The following is a 15,884-nucleotide window of genomic DNA, read 5'->3' on the forward strand; positions in this document are numbered from 1 at the left end:
AAAGAAAGAAGCTGAGCTGAGCTCTGAAAGCTCACTCCAGCTCCTCATGGAAACCCTACACGCTTCTGCAGCTTTAGACCATGTTAGTGAGCGCAGCCCACACGAGCACACACTCCACCAGCGGTCGGAGCAAGGAATGATCGCATGCCTTGCAGCCTCTGGAAAGTCCGCTGTACACGCACCAGAGACTCAGGGTGGAAGAGACAAATGACAGCGTGTATTCATGTGAAAAGAGTCGTGGCCTCACTGTGCCGGGGAAGTGTCCGCGGACCAGACCCCGTGAAGCCCGCCTTCAGTCATGGAGCCGTTATCCAGACCCCGGGAGGCAGAATCCAGGGCTCACACCCACACCTACTGTGCTCTAAGCCTTGTGCATTTTAACGGATCTGTGGAATTTTTTCTTGGGTCTCAGCCTTTACCAAGTTTGCAACAATAAGCACGTACAACCTTTATGATTAGAAAAATAATAACAAACAAAATGTTGGAAAAGAAAATGATCCTGCCATATTAGTGGTTTCCTATGTTTTTCTCAAATATTTGCATATCCCCAAATTCCAATAAAGTACTTCCATAATTCCATGCCAAATTTCTCACGAAATTTTTTCTTTATTTTACACTTATTATATCTTTATTGCAGTATTCTTACAGACAATAAACTACTCATATTTAAATAATACAATTTGAGGAAATCCATCACGTGTATATATCTCTGTGAACCATCGCACGCTGTCAATCCAGATACCAAACTTTTTCATTCCCCCTGAAGCTTTCTTGTGCCCTTTTGCAATTCATCTCTTCCACCCACCTAGCACCATGTCACTACAGATGACTTTGCATCTTCTAGGATCGTCTATAAATGGAAGGCTACAAGATGTTCTCTTTTTTTGTTAGGCCTTATTCACCAAGCATAATGATTTTGTGGTTCTTGGTCGTTGCTGAGTAGAATTCTGTTTCATGGCCTTACCCCACTTTGTGGATCCATTCACCTATTGATGGACATTTGGTTTGTTTCCAGTTTTTGCTATTACAAATAAAGCCACACGTATTACACGTCTTTGTGTAGACATACATTTTTATTCTTTCGGCTAAGCGCCTAGGGCTGGAACAGCTGGTTCCTCTGGTGAGTGGATATTCAGTAGCCAAAGTGTCTTCCAAAGTGGCTGCAGCATTTTGCATCCCACCAGCAGTGGAGGAGGGTCATAGTGACCCACAACCTTTCTGGCACCTGGTAGGGTCAGTCTTCTTTTAGCCATTCTAATGGGTGTGTTCTAATTAGTTTTGAAATTCAGACTCTGCAGTAAGTTTCAGGATATTGCTTCAGGAAGAATCCTTTACAAGAAACTTTTGGCATGCCTAGGAATTAATGGCCCACCCACTGTCTCTCCAGTTCCTGTTCCAAAGGATCAGCTGTTAAATGAACATCTTCAAACAGGGGAGCGGCAGCAGCCAGATCTTTCTGAGACGTAAAATAAAGCAAATTGAAAGCGTTCATTAAAAGCACTGTGCCTGGGCTTCCCTGGTGGCGCAGTGGCTGAGAGTCCGCCTGCCGATGCAGGGGACACGGGTTCATGCCCTGGTCCGGGAAGATCCCACATGCCGCGGAGCGGCTGGGCCCGTGAGCCATGGCCGCTGAGCCTGCGCGTCCGGAACCTGTTCTCCGCAACGGGAGAGGCCACAGCAGTGAGAGGCCCGCGTACCGCAAAAAAATCAAAACAAAACAAAAAACCCCCACTGTGCCTATTGCAGTGTAGATAGTTAATAAATATTTGTTGACTGAGTATTTAAATATTTTATGATTTAAATAAGAAAGATGGCAAACTGTAAAAACAGTGATTAAGGTCAGGGAGTTTTAGAGCAAGCAGCAGAGATCTTAGGAATTACTGCATTGACCTATTAATTCTAGAATTGAAAGCACTGAGACCTAAGAGATTTGGGGACTTACCTCGGGTTATTCACAAGCATGGTGCTCATCCTGCGGGAGGACCCAGGACTTTCAACTCCCAGAGAACCCGCCTGCCTCTCAACTGTTACGTACCTGCGTTCACACTTATTCTTCTCCAGAAACTTAGATTCCTTACCACTGTTTAATATTTATTGCAAAATATACTCGTTAAACCGGTTAACATTTTCTAACATGAATGATAGAATTATTTAAATGATTGCCAAATTGAATTGTAACAATAAAACATACTTAGTAAATCTATTAAAAGTCAGACTGATGAATATTTGAGCTCTTCATTTTGAAAAATATAGGTTTCATCTAATGAAAAGATATTATTTTAACTTGCTTGTTCATAGCTTATAAAAAATCCATAAAGAGAGGTAAAATGTAGAACTATTCAGCCGGCTTCACGTTGTCATATCCCCTTTAAAAAATTCTTAAGTGTAGAGCAATGGGAATATTTTAATGCTATGCTAATGAAATTTGAATATCTGGGCACTTCAGTAGTAGCTGCTTTATGAATGGGCAGAAAGATGGTATTTTAAGAGAAAGGTTAAATATTCTGTGATGAGATATGTCTGCCTCCTAAAAACCAGTGAAAGAAGTAATAGCAGTTACGCATTTCATAAAATGTGGACATTCCTGGAGAGCTCCTAAAGCCGACAGAAGCAGCAGGAAAGGAGTGGAACTCTGTTCTCCAGGACTATCTCATGGTTGTCAAAACGGGGTCCAGGAGACTTCTGGAGAGCTGAAGAATAATTATCCTTCAATGACACGTACATTCTCACGCTCAGACCCAGAGCACATCACGTAAGATCTGTCTTTTATAAATTAAGTTGATTTTGTGAAGCAACTTGGTTTAATTGTGGACGTCCCTTCCTTCCCACGGCTGTTTGATGACCTCTTTGATCTAGTTACCACAAAACAGCCTATTTAATTTAAGGCCTATAATAGGCTCTGACTTTTCATTTTCCCAGTTCACAAAAATATCTTTTTTCGGCCATGTCTTCCCAGTCACACACCACATTCAGCCAGCTCAAAGCACAGCTGAAGATCTTAGCACAAGGATGACAGCAGCCCCTTCTCTGAAGCTCCCCACCATGGCCTGCTGCCACGTGCTGGCATCTCAGGGAGAGCTTTACCTGACGCAGTGCTGCTGGCCTGTCTCTGAACCTGCAAGCCATGGGTGTGTAAGAAGTCCCCAGGTCACTCCATCGACCTCAGCATCTCTCTCCTCTTTTGTGAAAAGGGGATGGTAAACCCCCTTGTTGTCCTGGGTTGAACCGTACATGGGTGAGGTCTATAGGAAGTGCTCTGCTGCATCTGTGTGCCTGCTTGTGATTTTAGAGCCAAGCCCACTGAGAGTAAAAGTGCTGTGACCAAGGATGTGGTTATTGAAAAGCTCAGAAACTGTATACGGCAGCAGGACCCAGCATTCAGAAAACGACTTCTGGACTTCAGCAAGGAGCCTAATGGCAAGATGAATGTGCGTGACTTCAAGAAGGTAGGAGAATGGGTTTCTTTGTGTTTCTGTGTTTCCTCCTTTCCTGAAGAAGTTCAGCCATTTTCTTATACGAACATGCTTTAAAGGATAGACATTAAGTGTTTTCATTAAGGGTTTATTCCAGGGCAAAGCAGATTCATTTCTAGGCATCTTTCAACAATTGAAAAGGATTCTTCTGGCCAAAAATGTCTTTGGCAACTTTCTCAGAGCATGCTTTTGATATGGATGTGGCCGGCTTTTGATAGTTAAACTTTCCAAGCACAGCGTTCATTGTCGCATTCTTTGGCCATCCACTGAGTACCTGTCTCCCTGTGTGTGGTGGGGCGGCGTGCAGGCGGGAGCGAAGCTGCTGGGGCACTGTGATAACAGAGCTGTGGTCTGTTCCTCCAGTAAGTGGGGAAGAAACCTGGCAGGGAAAATGCAAGGCTGAGTGCTGATTTGCATGTGCTTGTGGGAACTGGCGAGGTTCTGCCAGAAAGGACTCCGTTTGAAGGGCTCTGCATAGACTTCTCAGGAACTAATTTAAATGATTGCTTAAAATTCCTATTATGATCCCTCTAGCTAATCATCTTCAGCTATTTTTAAGGGAAGCATTGCAGCTAATAGGTAGCAGTGTCCACGTGGACAAATTTAGAAGAAGGCAGTGAAATACATTTCCAAGAAGAGAACAATTGTATTAGTAGCTACAATTTATCTAGCGCCCGCCCCCATGCCAGGTGCTGTATTAGGCACTTTCCGTATCTTATTTCCAAGCCTCCTGACGGTGGCCGTGTGGAGGATGGATGGATGAGGGAGCCGGCTGGAGGCACAGGGATGGGATTAGATGGCTGTCGAAACAGTCCAGACCTCCCCTTCCCCACACAAAATACACCAAGTGGAGGATCTGATGTTTGCGAGCATATGGGGCATGGTGAGGAGAAATGGGGGTAATGGGTAAGGGAGAGGAAAGACTCAGGGATGGTTCCTAGATTTCGGTTTGGGGGACCAGGGCTGATAATTAGTCACTGCTAACTCCGTTGGGGGCAACTTCAGTGGGGCTAGGGTGCTAAATGGGCGGGAATCATGGAACTCTCCCAGGGCGCCTGGTCCTAGACTCAAGCCCCGAGCCACCTGGCAGCGGTCCCGGCCCCGACGCACAACAGTCTCGAATGACCACGGTGCTCAGCGGTCTTGATTCACAGAGTCAGTTCACAGGTTCACAGGAAATCAGGCATCAACCCGTCTGCCTCTGACTTTCCAGAGGGGGAAAGCAGCTGCCTTCGAGAAGGGCCGTAGGTGGTGGCAAAGCTGGGACTGACACCCGTGACTCTGAGGCCAGCTTCTCACCTGCTCACCTGAGAGCACCTTTAGGTCCGTCAGCTGAGCCGAGCAGTTTCCACCTTAGGCTTCATAGGCCGTCGATGAGCCAGGGGCTCCCTCGTTCACGTGGCTAGGTCCTGCCCCAGAGCACTCTCCCGAAAGTTCGGCCAGCAGCCGCTCCGTTCTCAGCCTGGGGCAGCCTCTTCACCAGTGGTTCAGGCCTGGAGTCTCGGAGTCCTCCCTGACTGTCCTCTTTCTCTCACATCCACGTCCAGCGCGTCACCCGCGCCTGTCGGCCCCTTGAACTCGCCCCAGGATACAGCACCTGCTCGCCAGCCCCGCTCCCAGCCAGCCGCCCTCTCCTGGGCTGTTACAGCGGCCCCCCCCACCCCGCCCTCCCCTGCTCCTGCCCTGCTCGCTACAGCTTAGTCGCAGCTCAGCCGCCCGGAGGACCCTCCAACAAGTCAGTGAGAACGGGCCACGCCTGCTCGGGACCCTCCAATGGCTCCCCCCATCACTTGTATAAAAACCAGAGCCCTAGAAGGCCCACGACCCAGCCACCCATCACCTCTCTGACCCCAACTCTCACCGCCCCCCTTGTCCGTACGCTGCAGCCACACCGGCCTCCTGCTCTCCCCTCACCGCCTGCCAGCCTTGGTCCGAGCCAGACGTCCCCGTGGTGAGCACGGCCTGACCTCCACCCCCGTGACCTCCTTTACCCTATTTCTCTTTTCACGGCGCTGTCACCAGCTGCCACCCACATTGTACCTACAGTTCTTTAGTTCATTTCTTTATTTTGCTTGTTTGCTTGTCCTCCTCCATTAAGACGTATGCTCCAAAGGTGGACATTGGTATCTCTTTTGGACAGTGATGTATCCCAAGTGTCTGGCACATAGTAGGGCCCGGCAAGCGTTGGCTGAATGAACGGATGAACTTGAGTAACTAGAATCCCCAGCGGGCCCTGAATGGACTCAGGTGGCAACCTGAGGAGTGAGGGAAGCAGGTGTTTCAGAAGCCCGTTGGAATCCCTGAACACGAAGCCGGTTCCCGTACCTCTCTGTGGCAGACCCACCCTAGCTCCCTTCTCTGCCCCCTGAGTGTCTCTGCGTTCCAGCCAACCTGAGGGGCAGCCACAGGAATGGTCGTTCTGCCCTTGCTTCATGGCGGCGCCTCCCTGTTTCCTGGCTTTCCCGAGATGTGCCAGTGGTGGGGAAAGGAAACAGAAGCCACTAGAGGACCGATATGCAGGGGAAGAGGTTTGTTGTCATTTCAAGAGACTAACAGTCAGTTCCCTGTGAACACAGTTAGGCAAATAGTCTACTGGTTTCCCTTCTAGTGACTTGTTGGGTTTAACCTTTGGAAACATCCTGTCGTGACCAACCATTTAACTTGAAGGTCAATAACCGTGGGGTGATTCTAAACAGTCTACTAGGGACCCAGATTTCAACTCTATAAGCTGATAACCTCAAAGCACTGTATAAATGTTTTCATTGTTAAATAAATTATTTATAGATCAGAGTGATTCTACTACTGGTGAAGTCAGAGCTGGAAAAATCATGGACTTCTACTGTAGAAAGAAACAAGGATTTAGATTAGACATAAAGCAGGGCATCCAGAGGTTAAAGGTTTCCAACTTCAGTGGCAAAAGGAAACCTTTGAAGCCACCTCCTTTAGAGAGCTTTAAGTATAAATGCTGACAATAGTTCCACAATGGTAATAACAGCAGTAATAATAACCACGATGGCAACGCCAACCATGGCAACGCCAACCATGGCAACGCCAACCATGGTAACGCCAACCATGGTAACGCCAACCTTGGTAACGCCAACCATGGTAACGCCAACCTTGGTAACGCCAACCTTGGTAACGCCAACCATGGTAACGCCAACCATGGTAACGCCAACCTTGGTAACGCCAACCTTGGTAACGCCAACCTTGGTAACGCCAACCATGGTAACGCCAACCATGGTAACGCCGACCTTGGTAACGCCGACCATGGTAACGCCGACCTTGGTAACGCCGACCATGGTAACGCCGACCATGGTAACGCCGACCTTGGTAACGCCGACCATGATAACGCCGACCTTGGTAACGCCGACCATGATAACGCCGACCATGGTAACGCCGACCATGATAACGCCGACCTTGGTAACGCCGACCATGATAACGCCGACCTTGGTAACGCCGACCATGATAACGCCGACCTTGGTAACGCCGACCATGATAACGCCGACCTTGGTAACGCCGACCATGATAACGCCGACCTTGGTAACGCCAACCATGGTAACGCCAACCATGGTAACGCCAACCTTGGTAACGCCAACCATGGTAACGCCAACCATGGTAACGCCAACCATCATGGGAACAGTGACGCTCATGGTGCTGGCCCTCACGCAGCATTCGCTGACCCACCAACGTGCAGGCACTGGGGAAGTTGCTTCACATACTTCATTTATAATCCTTGTAGGAGCCCCGTGAGGTATAGATCACACTATGCTCATTTCAAAGATGAGACCAAAGCTTAGGAGTTAAGATGGTGGCTCAGCATTGTTCAGCTGGTAAGCCATTCAGGCACTTGGATTTGAAATCACGCTGGTCTGTATCAGCCTCAGACCCTTGCTGGGTGTGACACCGGCTTTGTGGGTGTAATATAGGCTAGCTGGGTATAATTGATGGCAGCTTTGAGGTTGGATCTAGCCTCAGGGTTTGGTGGGAAGGACTTTGCTTTCAATAACAATGCCCCTTCACTTCTTCCTACCATTTCGGTTGTGGAGAGGCAACGTTCTTGCCTTTCTGTTCTCCCAAATCTCTATCTCACCAGTTAGTACTGCAGTGGCTGCAGAGTTTCATGCCCGGGGAATTGCGAGTGAAGATCTAAGTCCCGTGTACCTGCTCGCCCAATTCTGTGTCCACGCACTTGTTCATCGTTTGAACATAGGCACCGCTTGGCCGTTGGCCTGCATACCTTGCACTCTAAATGAGAAGTGCTAATTATTTATTCTCACCAGCCATCGCCTTCCCTGTGGCGGGGGCGGGAAGTGATTGGCTACACAGGCTCTATGAGGGAGAGCCGCGAGAGTAGAATCCAGAGCCCGGCACGAGCTTCCAGGTCATTGAGTCCACAAGTCCCTGCATTGCCGTTGCTGAGACCCTGTTACTGGTTTTCACCCCCATGGTCAGGAAGTTTTTGTCTGCTATACAAATTCTATTTGTTAACTAATAATTGATCTTTCCCCTTTTTCTCTCGTGAGTGTAAGAGATCTCAGAGTTTCTGGTTAGTGTGGGGTAACCAGGGACACCACACTGAGTTGACAGCCCTGACAGAGGAGTGGGGTTTTCATGAACTCAGTTGGGGTTTTCATGAACTCAATGTGCTTTTCATGGTTAAGTGTACAATTCCCACTGGTGGAGGGGAAAGGAATTTCTGGAACTGTACTAGACCTGGCCTGCGTACTTTGCGTCATACATCAAACCAGCATTCACAACAACCCTGTAACACATATTCTTTCTCCCAGGAAATCCCCCTCTCCCAGTTCACTGCTCTGACCACTGCACTGCAAAGCCTGTGACTATCACGCATTTTTAAATGTGTCAATTTATTTAAATAATGAGTCAAGAACTGGTAATGTGGCAAGAAAACCGTTTTTGAGTTTTAAAGTAATCTAGAATCTTTATATTCCTTCTCTAGATACATTCTCTTCCCCTTTCCCTGTCCTTCCTTTGACGAATTAGCAGCAAACCCCCAAAACAGTGGCTTAAATTGAAAAAGTAGCTGTTTTTTTCCTATAACAACGAGTCCAGAGGTTGTTGGTACTGGGCCAGTGCAGCAGCTCCACAGTGTCTTCAGAGACCCAGGTTGCTTCTAGCTTTTTACTCTTCTGCTCTTATTCTCAAGTATGCAAGATAGCTGCTGGAACACCAGCCATCACACACATGTTTCAGGCATAAAGAAAGGGAAAAGGGAAGGGCAAAAGGCTTGAGCCATAGAAGTCTTTCCTTTTTAATGGGCTTTCTTGGAAGCTCCTCCCACTTACATTTTATTGTAATGTCTTATAAGCTTCCACCTGTATTTTATTGACCAGGACTGTGTTATATGGCCATACTGATCTATAGAGAAGAATGGGAAATAGTATAAATACAAATATATATGTATATAATTTTTTGGCTGGGCACATTACAGAAAAAGCAAGGTTCTGTCCCTATGGGAGAAGGAGAGAATATGTATTAGGCAGGCAAGTACAACAGTCTCTGCTATCCTTCCCCTCAGTAAACATTTTGAGGGTGCCTGTTGCATACTTGGAATAGGACTAAGCCACATGGGGAACATGGATAAAGCGGGAGTTTCATTGCTTGGGACTAGTGGCCCATGGGAAACATAAAATGACTAAACACCCAAGGACACATAAGTCAAGATTAGCCTAATTGTGTAATTAGACTAACTGAACTGTTCCATTCATCAGGAATTTGAGGGCAGCTTTACAATTCCAGTTCCCTGTAATTGGCTGTTCCTAATGGGAAACTGTTATTCTTCATACTCAGTAAATACACTGAACATAGTTTAGCTCACAGTTATTCTTAGTCCTATTTCTGGCATCCCAGCAGAGGCCTCTGGAGACAGACACGGGCTGCAGAGCTCATCAGCTAACACAAACAGAGCCCCCGAGACGTGGGTAAGGGAAACAAGAGTCTGTAACGGCCCAGCCCAGCATCCCAGGTCCTTAGCAGCCTCAGCCCCTTGCTTCTGCACCTGCTTGAAGGCAAGGGCATCTCACCTTGCCTCGTAGGAGGTGAGCTTTCCTTCCTCCTTCCAGCAGACCACCTTCTGCCTTCTGGGTGCTGTCAAACTCACACGTCTGGGGAACTGGCACCTTCCCCACCCTCTACCATCAGTTCCTAATCCCACGCAGTCCTACTCACCTAGGGACAGGGACCCCGATGTAAACCGAGCCCCACAAACACCCTTGAGCATCTCATAGCTGTTCCTTACAGCTTCCTAATCTTGCAGATGTTTTAAGGGGGTGACCAGTTGTGTGTTCGAGGTCCCTCACGTCTTCATTTTTGTTGGTCCAAGCTCCACACAACCATCAAAAGTCTATATTTATTTCTGCATCTTCCGGCAACAACTCTCGGACAGAGGCTAAAACTGGACTCTCTCGGCATCTGGCTGCACCCAAGCTGGCCAGTTCCTCAAGGGCAGGGGCAGTTGCAGACCCTCAGTGTCAGTTGACCATACCTCTAGGGCTTTGTTTTTGCCTTTGTGTTCTCATGGCCTTCCTCCCAGGTGTGCCTTTGTCTCCTAAGTACCACGGTGTGGGGACTTGCATCTTGCTTTTGAAAGTTTTCAGTTTAGGTCCTTAGACTCCAGCCCTGAGCAGTTCCAGAGGTCAGCACATGTCCGGAAGGGGAAACCAGTCATGCTTTAAGCCTGTCCCCTCACATCTCCAAGTTTGCCACTCCAGCACCACATAACTAGCTCTGCTGGAGTGGCCCTCTGCTGGGCCCAAGCCTATTTCTCCGTCCAAAGTCCACTCCCAGAATCATCAGCTGTTCCCAGGGAAAATGCAATTGCATAGCCTCGGTTTGCCTCTGAAGGGTCGGTCCTTCCCACCTCGGAATTTTGGTCTCTTTAAACCTCATGTCTCTCCTGGCTTTCTGATGCCTTTTTATTATTTTTAATTGATTAAGCTTTTCTCGTTGTTTTCATTGGGAATATTTGCTTGCTGTGAATTACTGCATCCTATCCAAAAGAGGAAGTGAGGTCTGTCATTTTTGTCTTTTCAAAGTAACAACTTTACTTTTATTGTTCTCTTGTGTATTTGTTTTATATTTCTTTATTTCTGCTGTTACCTCCATTGTTTTCCTCCTTCTACCTGACTGGGATTTAATTTGCTTTTCTTTTTCTAATTTCTTGAGACAGAATGCTAGATCTTTGCTTTTCAGCCTTTAGTTCTCTAATGTATGAATTGATGGCTATCCATTGCCCTTTAGGTGCAGGCTTAGCCACATCATACAAGTTTCAGTTTGTCATATTTTCATTGTCATTCAGTTCAAAATATTTTATAATTTCCCTTGTGATTTCTTCTTTTTTCCAATGGCTTACTGTTTAATTTCTAAACAGTTGGGATTTTCTAGTTTACCTTTTATTATTGATTTTGAAGTTGATTCCATTGTGAAGTCTAAATGACTTCAACTGATCCTTCAAAATATATTGAGGCTTGGATTATGACCCAGCATAGAGACAATTTTGGTAAATGTTCCAGAAGCACTTGAAAAGAATGTGTACTCCATCATGGACCTTTAGTTTTCTAAGTATGTATATTAGGTTGATTTTATTCATTGTGTTTTTCAGAACTTCTATATTCTTATCAAAGTTTTGCCTGCTCTTCCCATTAGCTGTTGAGAGAAGTGTGTTGAAGTCTATCATCTGACTATGGATTTGTCTAGTGAGATTCTTTTTAATTCTGTGGATTGTTGCCTTATTCACATTGAAGCTAAATTATCGGGTACACATAGACTTAGAAATGCTGAAACTTCCTGTGAATTGTCTCTTTTTCATATGACACGACTTCTTGATACAGAGTAATGCTTCTTCCCTTCAAGTCTATTTTTGTCTGATAATAATATAGTTACTTCAACTTTCTTTTGATTTGCGTTAGCATAGTATATCTATTTCTATCCTTTTACTTCAGACTTTCTGGGTACTTACATTTAAAGTAAGTCTCATGTGGACAGGATATAGCTGATATTTTAAAAGGTGAAGTGTGACAGTCTTAGTCTTCTACCTGGAGTATTCAGTCCATTTTATATTTAATTACTGATATAGTTGATTTTATATCTATCATCTTAATTCTTTTTTACTCAGCTGTCTCATGTCCTTTCTTTTTCTGTCCTTTCTTGCCTTCTTTTAGATTATTTAACAATTTCTACCATTCTGTTTTCCCCCTCTATCAGCTTATTGGTGAATACATTCCTCCATCAGTCTTTAGAGGCTGCCCTGGAGATTGCAACATGCATCCTTGTCATACTGTATGTAGTTAAATATAAATTATGTTTACCACTTCTCTAGCAGTGCCAGATATAAAAATACCTTAATTTTATTTATCCCTTTCTATCTTTTACATTATTTTTGTCATGCATTTAAATTCTACATCTATGCTAAATCCCACAAGACTATTTTTTTATGGTAAATAAGATGTCATATCATATTTACCCTTGTTGTTGCTCTTTCTATCTTACATTTTTGTGTGCTTGCACCTGGACTAATTTTTACTCTGCCTGAAGACTTACCCTTTGTCCTTCTTTTAACGCATATGTACTGGCAACTAACTCTCTGGGTTTCCATAGCTTATTCAGATTTCCTTTGTTTTAACGTCACATCGTTTTTCTGTCCAGGATTCCATTCAGGATCCCACATTACATTTCATCATCATGCCTCCGTAGGCTCCTCCTGGCTGTGACAATTTCTCAGACTTTCCTTGCTTTTGGTGACCTTGACGGTTTTGAGGAGTACTGCTCAGATATTTTGTAGAATGTACCTCTATCGGGATTTGTCTGATGTTTTTCTCATGATTAGACTGGAGCAATGCTTTGGGGAGGAAGATCACAGCGATAAAGTGCCCTTCTCATCACACCACATCAGGCAGAGGCTGTCAACATGACTTACACTGTTGATGTTGACCTCGATCACCTGGCTGAGGTGTGTTTGTCAGGCTTCTCCTCTATAAACTTAATTTTTTTCCCTCTTTCTCTTTTCCCATACTGCACTCTTTGGGAAAAAAAAGTCACTATGTACAGCCCACAGTTAAGGAGTGGGGAATTATTACGCTCCACCTCTTTAAGGGCAGGATATCTACATAAATTATTTGGAATTCTTCTGCCAGGGAGACTTGTCTCTTCTCTCCCATTTATGAATTTATTCAGTTATTTCTTTATATCAGTATGGACTCATGCATCATTTTCCTTCAAATGTCTATATGATCCTCAATAATGTATTCGTTTTCACTCCTGATATTGGTGATTTTTAATCTTTTCTCTTTGCTTCTTGAATAGTCTAGCTAGAGACATCACTGTTATTGCTCTATTTATCAAATAAGCTGTGGTTTCATTGATTATTTTATATTGTTTGTCCATGTTTTAGTTCATTGTTTTCTGCTCTTATCTTTATTATTTCTTTTTTTTTTTAACATCTTTATTGGAGTATAATTGCTTTACAATGGTGTGTTAGTTTCTGCTGTATAACAAAGTGAATCAGCTATACATATACATATATCCCCATATCTCCTCCCTCTTGCATCTCCCTCCCACCCTCCCTATCCCACCCCTCTAGGTGGTCACAAAGCACTGAGCTGATCTCCCTGTGCTATGTAGCTGCTTCCCACTAGCTATCTATTTTACATTTGGAAGTGTATATGTATCCATGCCACTCTCTCATTTCGTCCCAGCTTACCCTTCCTCCTCCCCACGTGCATGGGTTTTTCTATCCTGTTCCATTCAGCTATATTTCTGTTTTTGTGCCAGTACCATACTGTCTTGATTAATTTCTTTTCTTCTACTTATTTCCTTCTACTTTTTCTGTAATTTGCCTGACATACGGGATCTTTCTTGGAATGTTCACCTTGTGAACCTGGTGGTAAAATCCAGGAAAGTGTGCCCACCTCTGAGACTGGGCCCCCAGGAGTTTCTCATTCTCAAGCTAATCCTCACTCAGCTTCCAGCATTTTGTCAGAATCACCACTCAAGTGTTCCTTCCAGTTTGTGGCCACAGTGGTTTCTGCTCCAGGTAAGCTGATGTTGGCCATGATTCTCTGTGTACATCTGTCCTTCTAGATTTCAAATTTCTCTGATGGTTCTAAGAAAAGCCATTGATTTTTCATTTGTTCAGCTTTTTTCTTGTTGTAAGGATGGGTGTGATTACTTCAAAGCTCTTTACATGTTGAACCTGAAAGCAGAATTGCACTCTTACTTTGTGAAGATATTTTAGCTGGGAGTAGCATTTTACGTTGGCAGTTATCTTCTCCCAGCATTTTAAAGATATCACTGCATTGTCTCCTGGCTTCTGTCAGTTCTGCTGTTAAATAAGCCACCAGTCTTATTGTTGCTTGTTTGAATGTAGTGTGTCTTTTTTTCTCTGAAACCTTCTGAGATTTTCCCTTTGTCTTTGGATTTCATCAGTTTTAGAAATGTGTCTAAGTGTGCTTGTCTTTGTATGCATCCTGCTGGGGTTTACAGTTCTTCTTGAATCTGTAAGTTGTTGTGTTTAATCAAAAATTTTTGTGAAAAATTCTCAGCCATTATCTCTTCTCCTTTTGCTTATGCCCATTCTCTCTGTTACTCTTGGATTCCAATTGTGTATGTTAGTCCTGGTCACAATATCCCATGGGTCTCTTTCATTCTTTTATGTATTTTCCACTATTTCTCTCTCAGTGCTTCAGTCCCATTGACCTGTCTTCCAGTTCATTAATCCTCTCTTCTGCTTTTTCCAATCTGTGGTTTTATTCATATAGTTCTTAATTTTAGTATTTTTTTCAGTTGTGGGATGTCCATTTGGTTTAAAATATATTCCATACCTGTGTCTTTACTTCTGTTGTCTGAAAATATTCCTGAATTTTTAAAAACGTATTTATAGCCATTTAAAATCTTTTTCCTGCTAACTCCAGTATTGGGATCACCTGTAGAACTTTTTCTATTGTCTGTTTTTCCCCTTGATTTAGGGTCACATGATCCCGGCTCTTGGCATGCTGGACAGATTTTCATTGAATGTCAGATATTGTGTTAAGAAAATTGAGAGGCTCTAGATAATGGGTCACCCTTTCCTTTGCTTGTCAGATAGACTGGGGACTGATGACCTTAATCCAGTTAGGGAATGAATCAATTTGAGGCTGGATTGCAGTTTTTCAAGGCTCCAATTGCCTTTTTTTTTTTTAAACTCCTTTTTAGGGTGTAGTCATCAAAGTTTTTAACTCAGAGTGTGGGTTATTTTCTGAGCCATCACTCCTGAGAAGTCCTGAACTCCATCTAACCTTAGTTTCCTCAGGACCAAAAAAGGTGACCAAAAAAAAAAATCTCTTCAGCTTTTCTGGTCTTTCTGCCTTGATTCCTCAGTCTTCTGCCCCACATGGCTTCTGAATTCAGCAAGTATCAGGGAAAAACTGGCAGTGTCATGGTTGGTTCTCTGTTTTCCCTTCTTGCCAGGAACCTGACCATTCAAGTCTCTAATTTTGGTCTTTGTGGCCCCATGAGCTCCACTTGTGTCTCTATCAGCTGGTAGTGACTGCCTGCCTGGGCCAGCAGCCCCCGTCCTGAGCCCTGGCCCTGCTCCCAGAATGGGTCCATGACCTACTTTTCCTCTGAGTACTGAGGTCCCCCTTTGCTCGGACTTGTGTCCCTTTGAGTCCTGGTTGTCTCAGCAGCTATCTATATGTCAAACAGATGTTTTGCTGTATTTTATCTGGCTTTTCTGTTTTTTCTCAGTAGAAGCAAAGGTCTGCAAGCTGAACACCAGCCCTTCTCTTTTTGATGGGCATTCACTTCTTTTTCTCTTTTATTTTTCCTCTTTAAACAATTGTTCTTTATGTATCTCTACATACTGATGCTTTCATCTCTATGGAATTGATTCACAGGAGTAGGTGCTTGGTCTAAAATAATATATTTTTTAATGTTAACACATGTTGTCTGTGTGCCTTTTTAAAAAAAAAAACTATAGAATTTCATATTTCTAACAGCTGTGTGTGAGAGTATCTTCTTCTCTAACCCCTGTTATATAGCATTATAGCTCTTTTTAATTTTTGCTGGTCTGATAGTTTTAAAATGATAGCTCAGTTTAAATTTAATTTGCATTTATTTCCCTGACTACTAGTGAGTGTATGTCTTGTTTTGTTTATTTGCTATGAGGATTTGTTCTTTTTCAAGTTGCCTATTTACATCCTTTGCCTTCTTGTTAACTTATAAGAGGTTTAGACATCATTATTTATCCCTGTCTTCCTAAGAAGCCCGGGCCTCCCACTTTACCCCCATCCTCTAGATTGTCACCGCGGGGACTTTCTCCCCATATGGCTCTGTATCCCTTAACCTGACCTCAGCCTTTCCCCTCCCAGCTGCCACAGCTCTTCTCTGACACTGTCCCGTTTGCATCAACTCCAG

At 44.4% G+C, this 15,884-nt stretch overlaps 1 protein-coding gene across 1 annotated transcript in view; it reads left to right on the forward strand.

Moving 5' to 3' along the window:
- The window catches only part of EFCAB6 (EF-hand calcium binding domain 6), a 217,026-nt gene that overhangs the window by 92,933 nt on the left and 108,209 nt on the right, over positions 1–15,884 (forward strand). Inside the window, 2 exon segments of the mRNA XM_024737554.1 lie at positions 1,290–1,463; positions 3,290–3,446. Coding sequence (XP_024593322.1) covers positions 1,290–1,463; positions 3,290–3,446 — 331 coding nt within the window.

This window comes from Neophocaena asiaeorientalis, unplaced genomic scaffold (assembly GCF_003031525.2).
Source record: "Neophocaena asiaeorientalis asiaeorientalis breed wild unplaced genomic scaffold, Neophocaena_asiaeorientalis_V1.1 scaffold242, whole genome shotgun sequence".
Taxonomy (NCBI): Eukaryota; Metazoa; Chordata; class Mammalia; order Artiodactyla; family Phocoenidae; genus Neophocaena; species Neophocaena asiaeorientalis.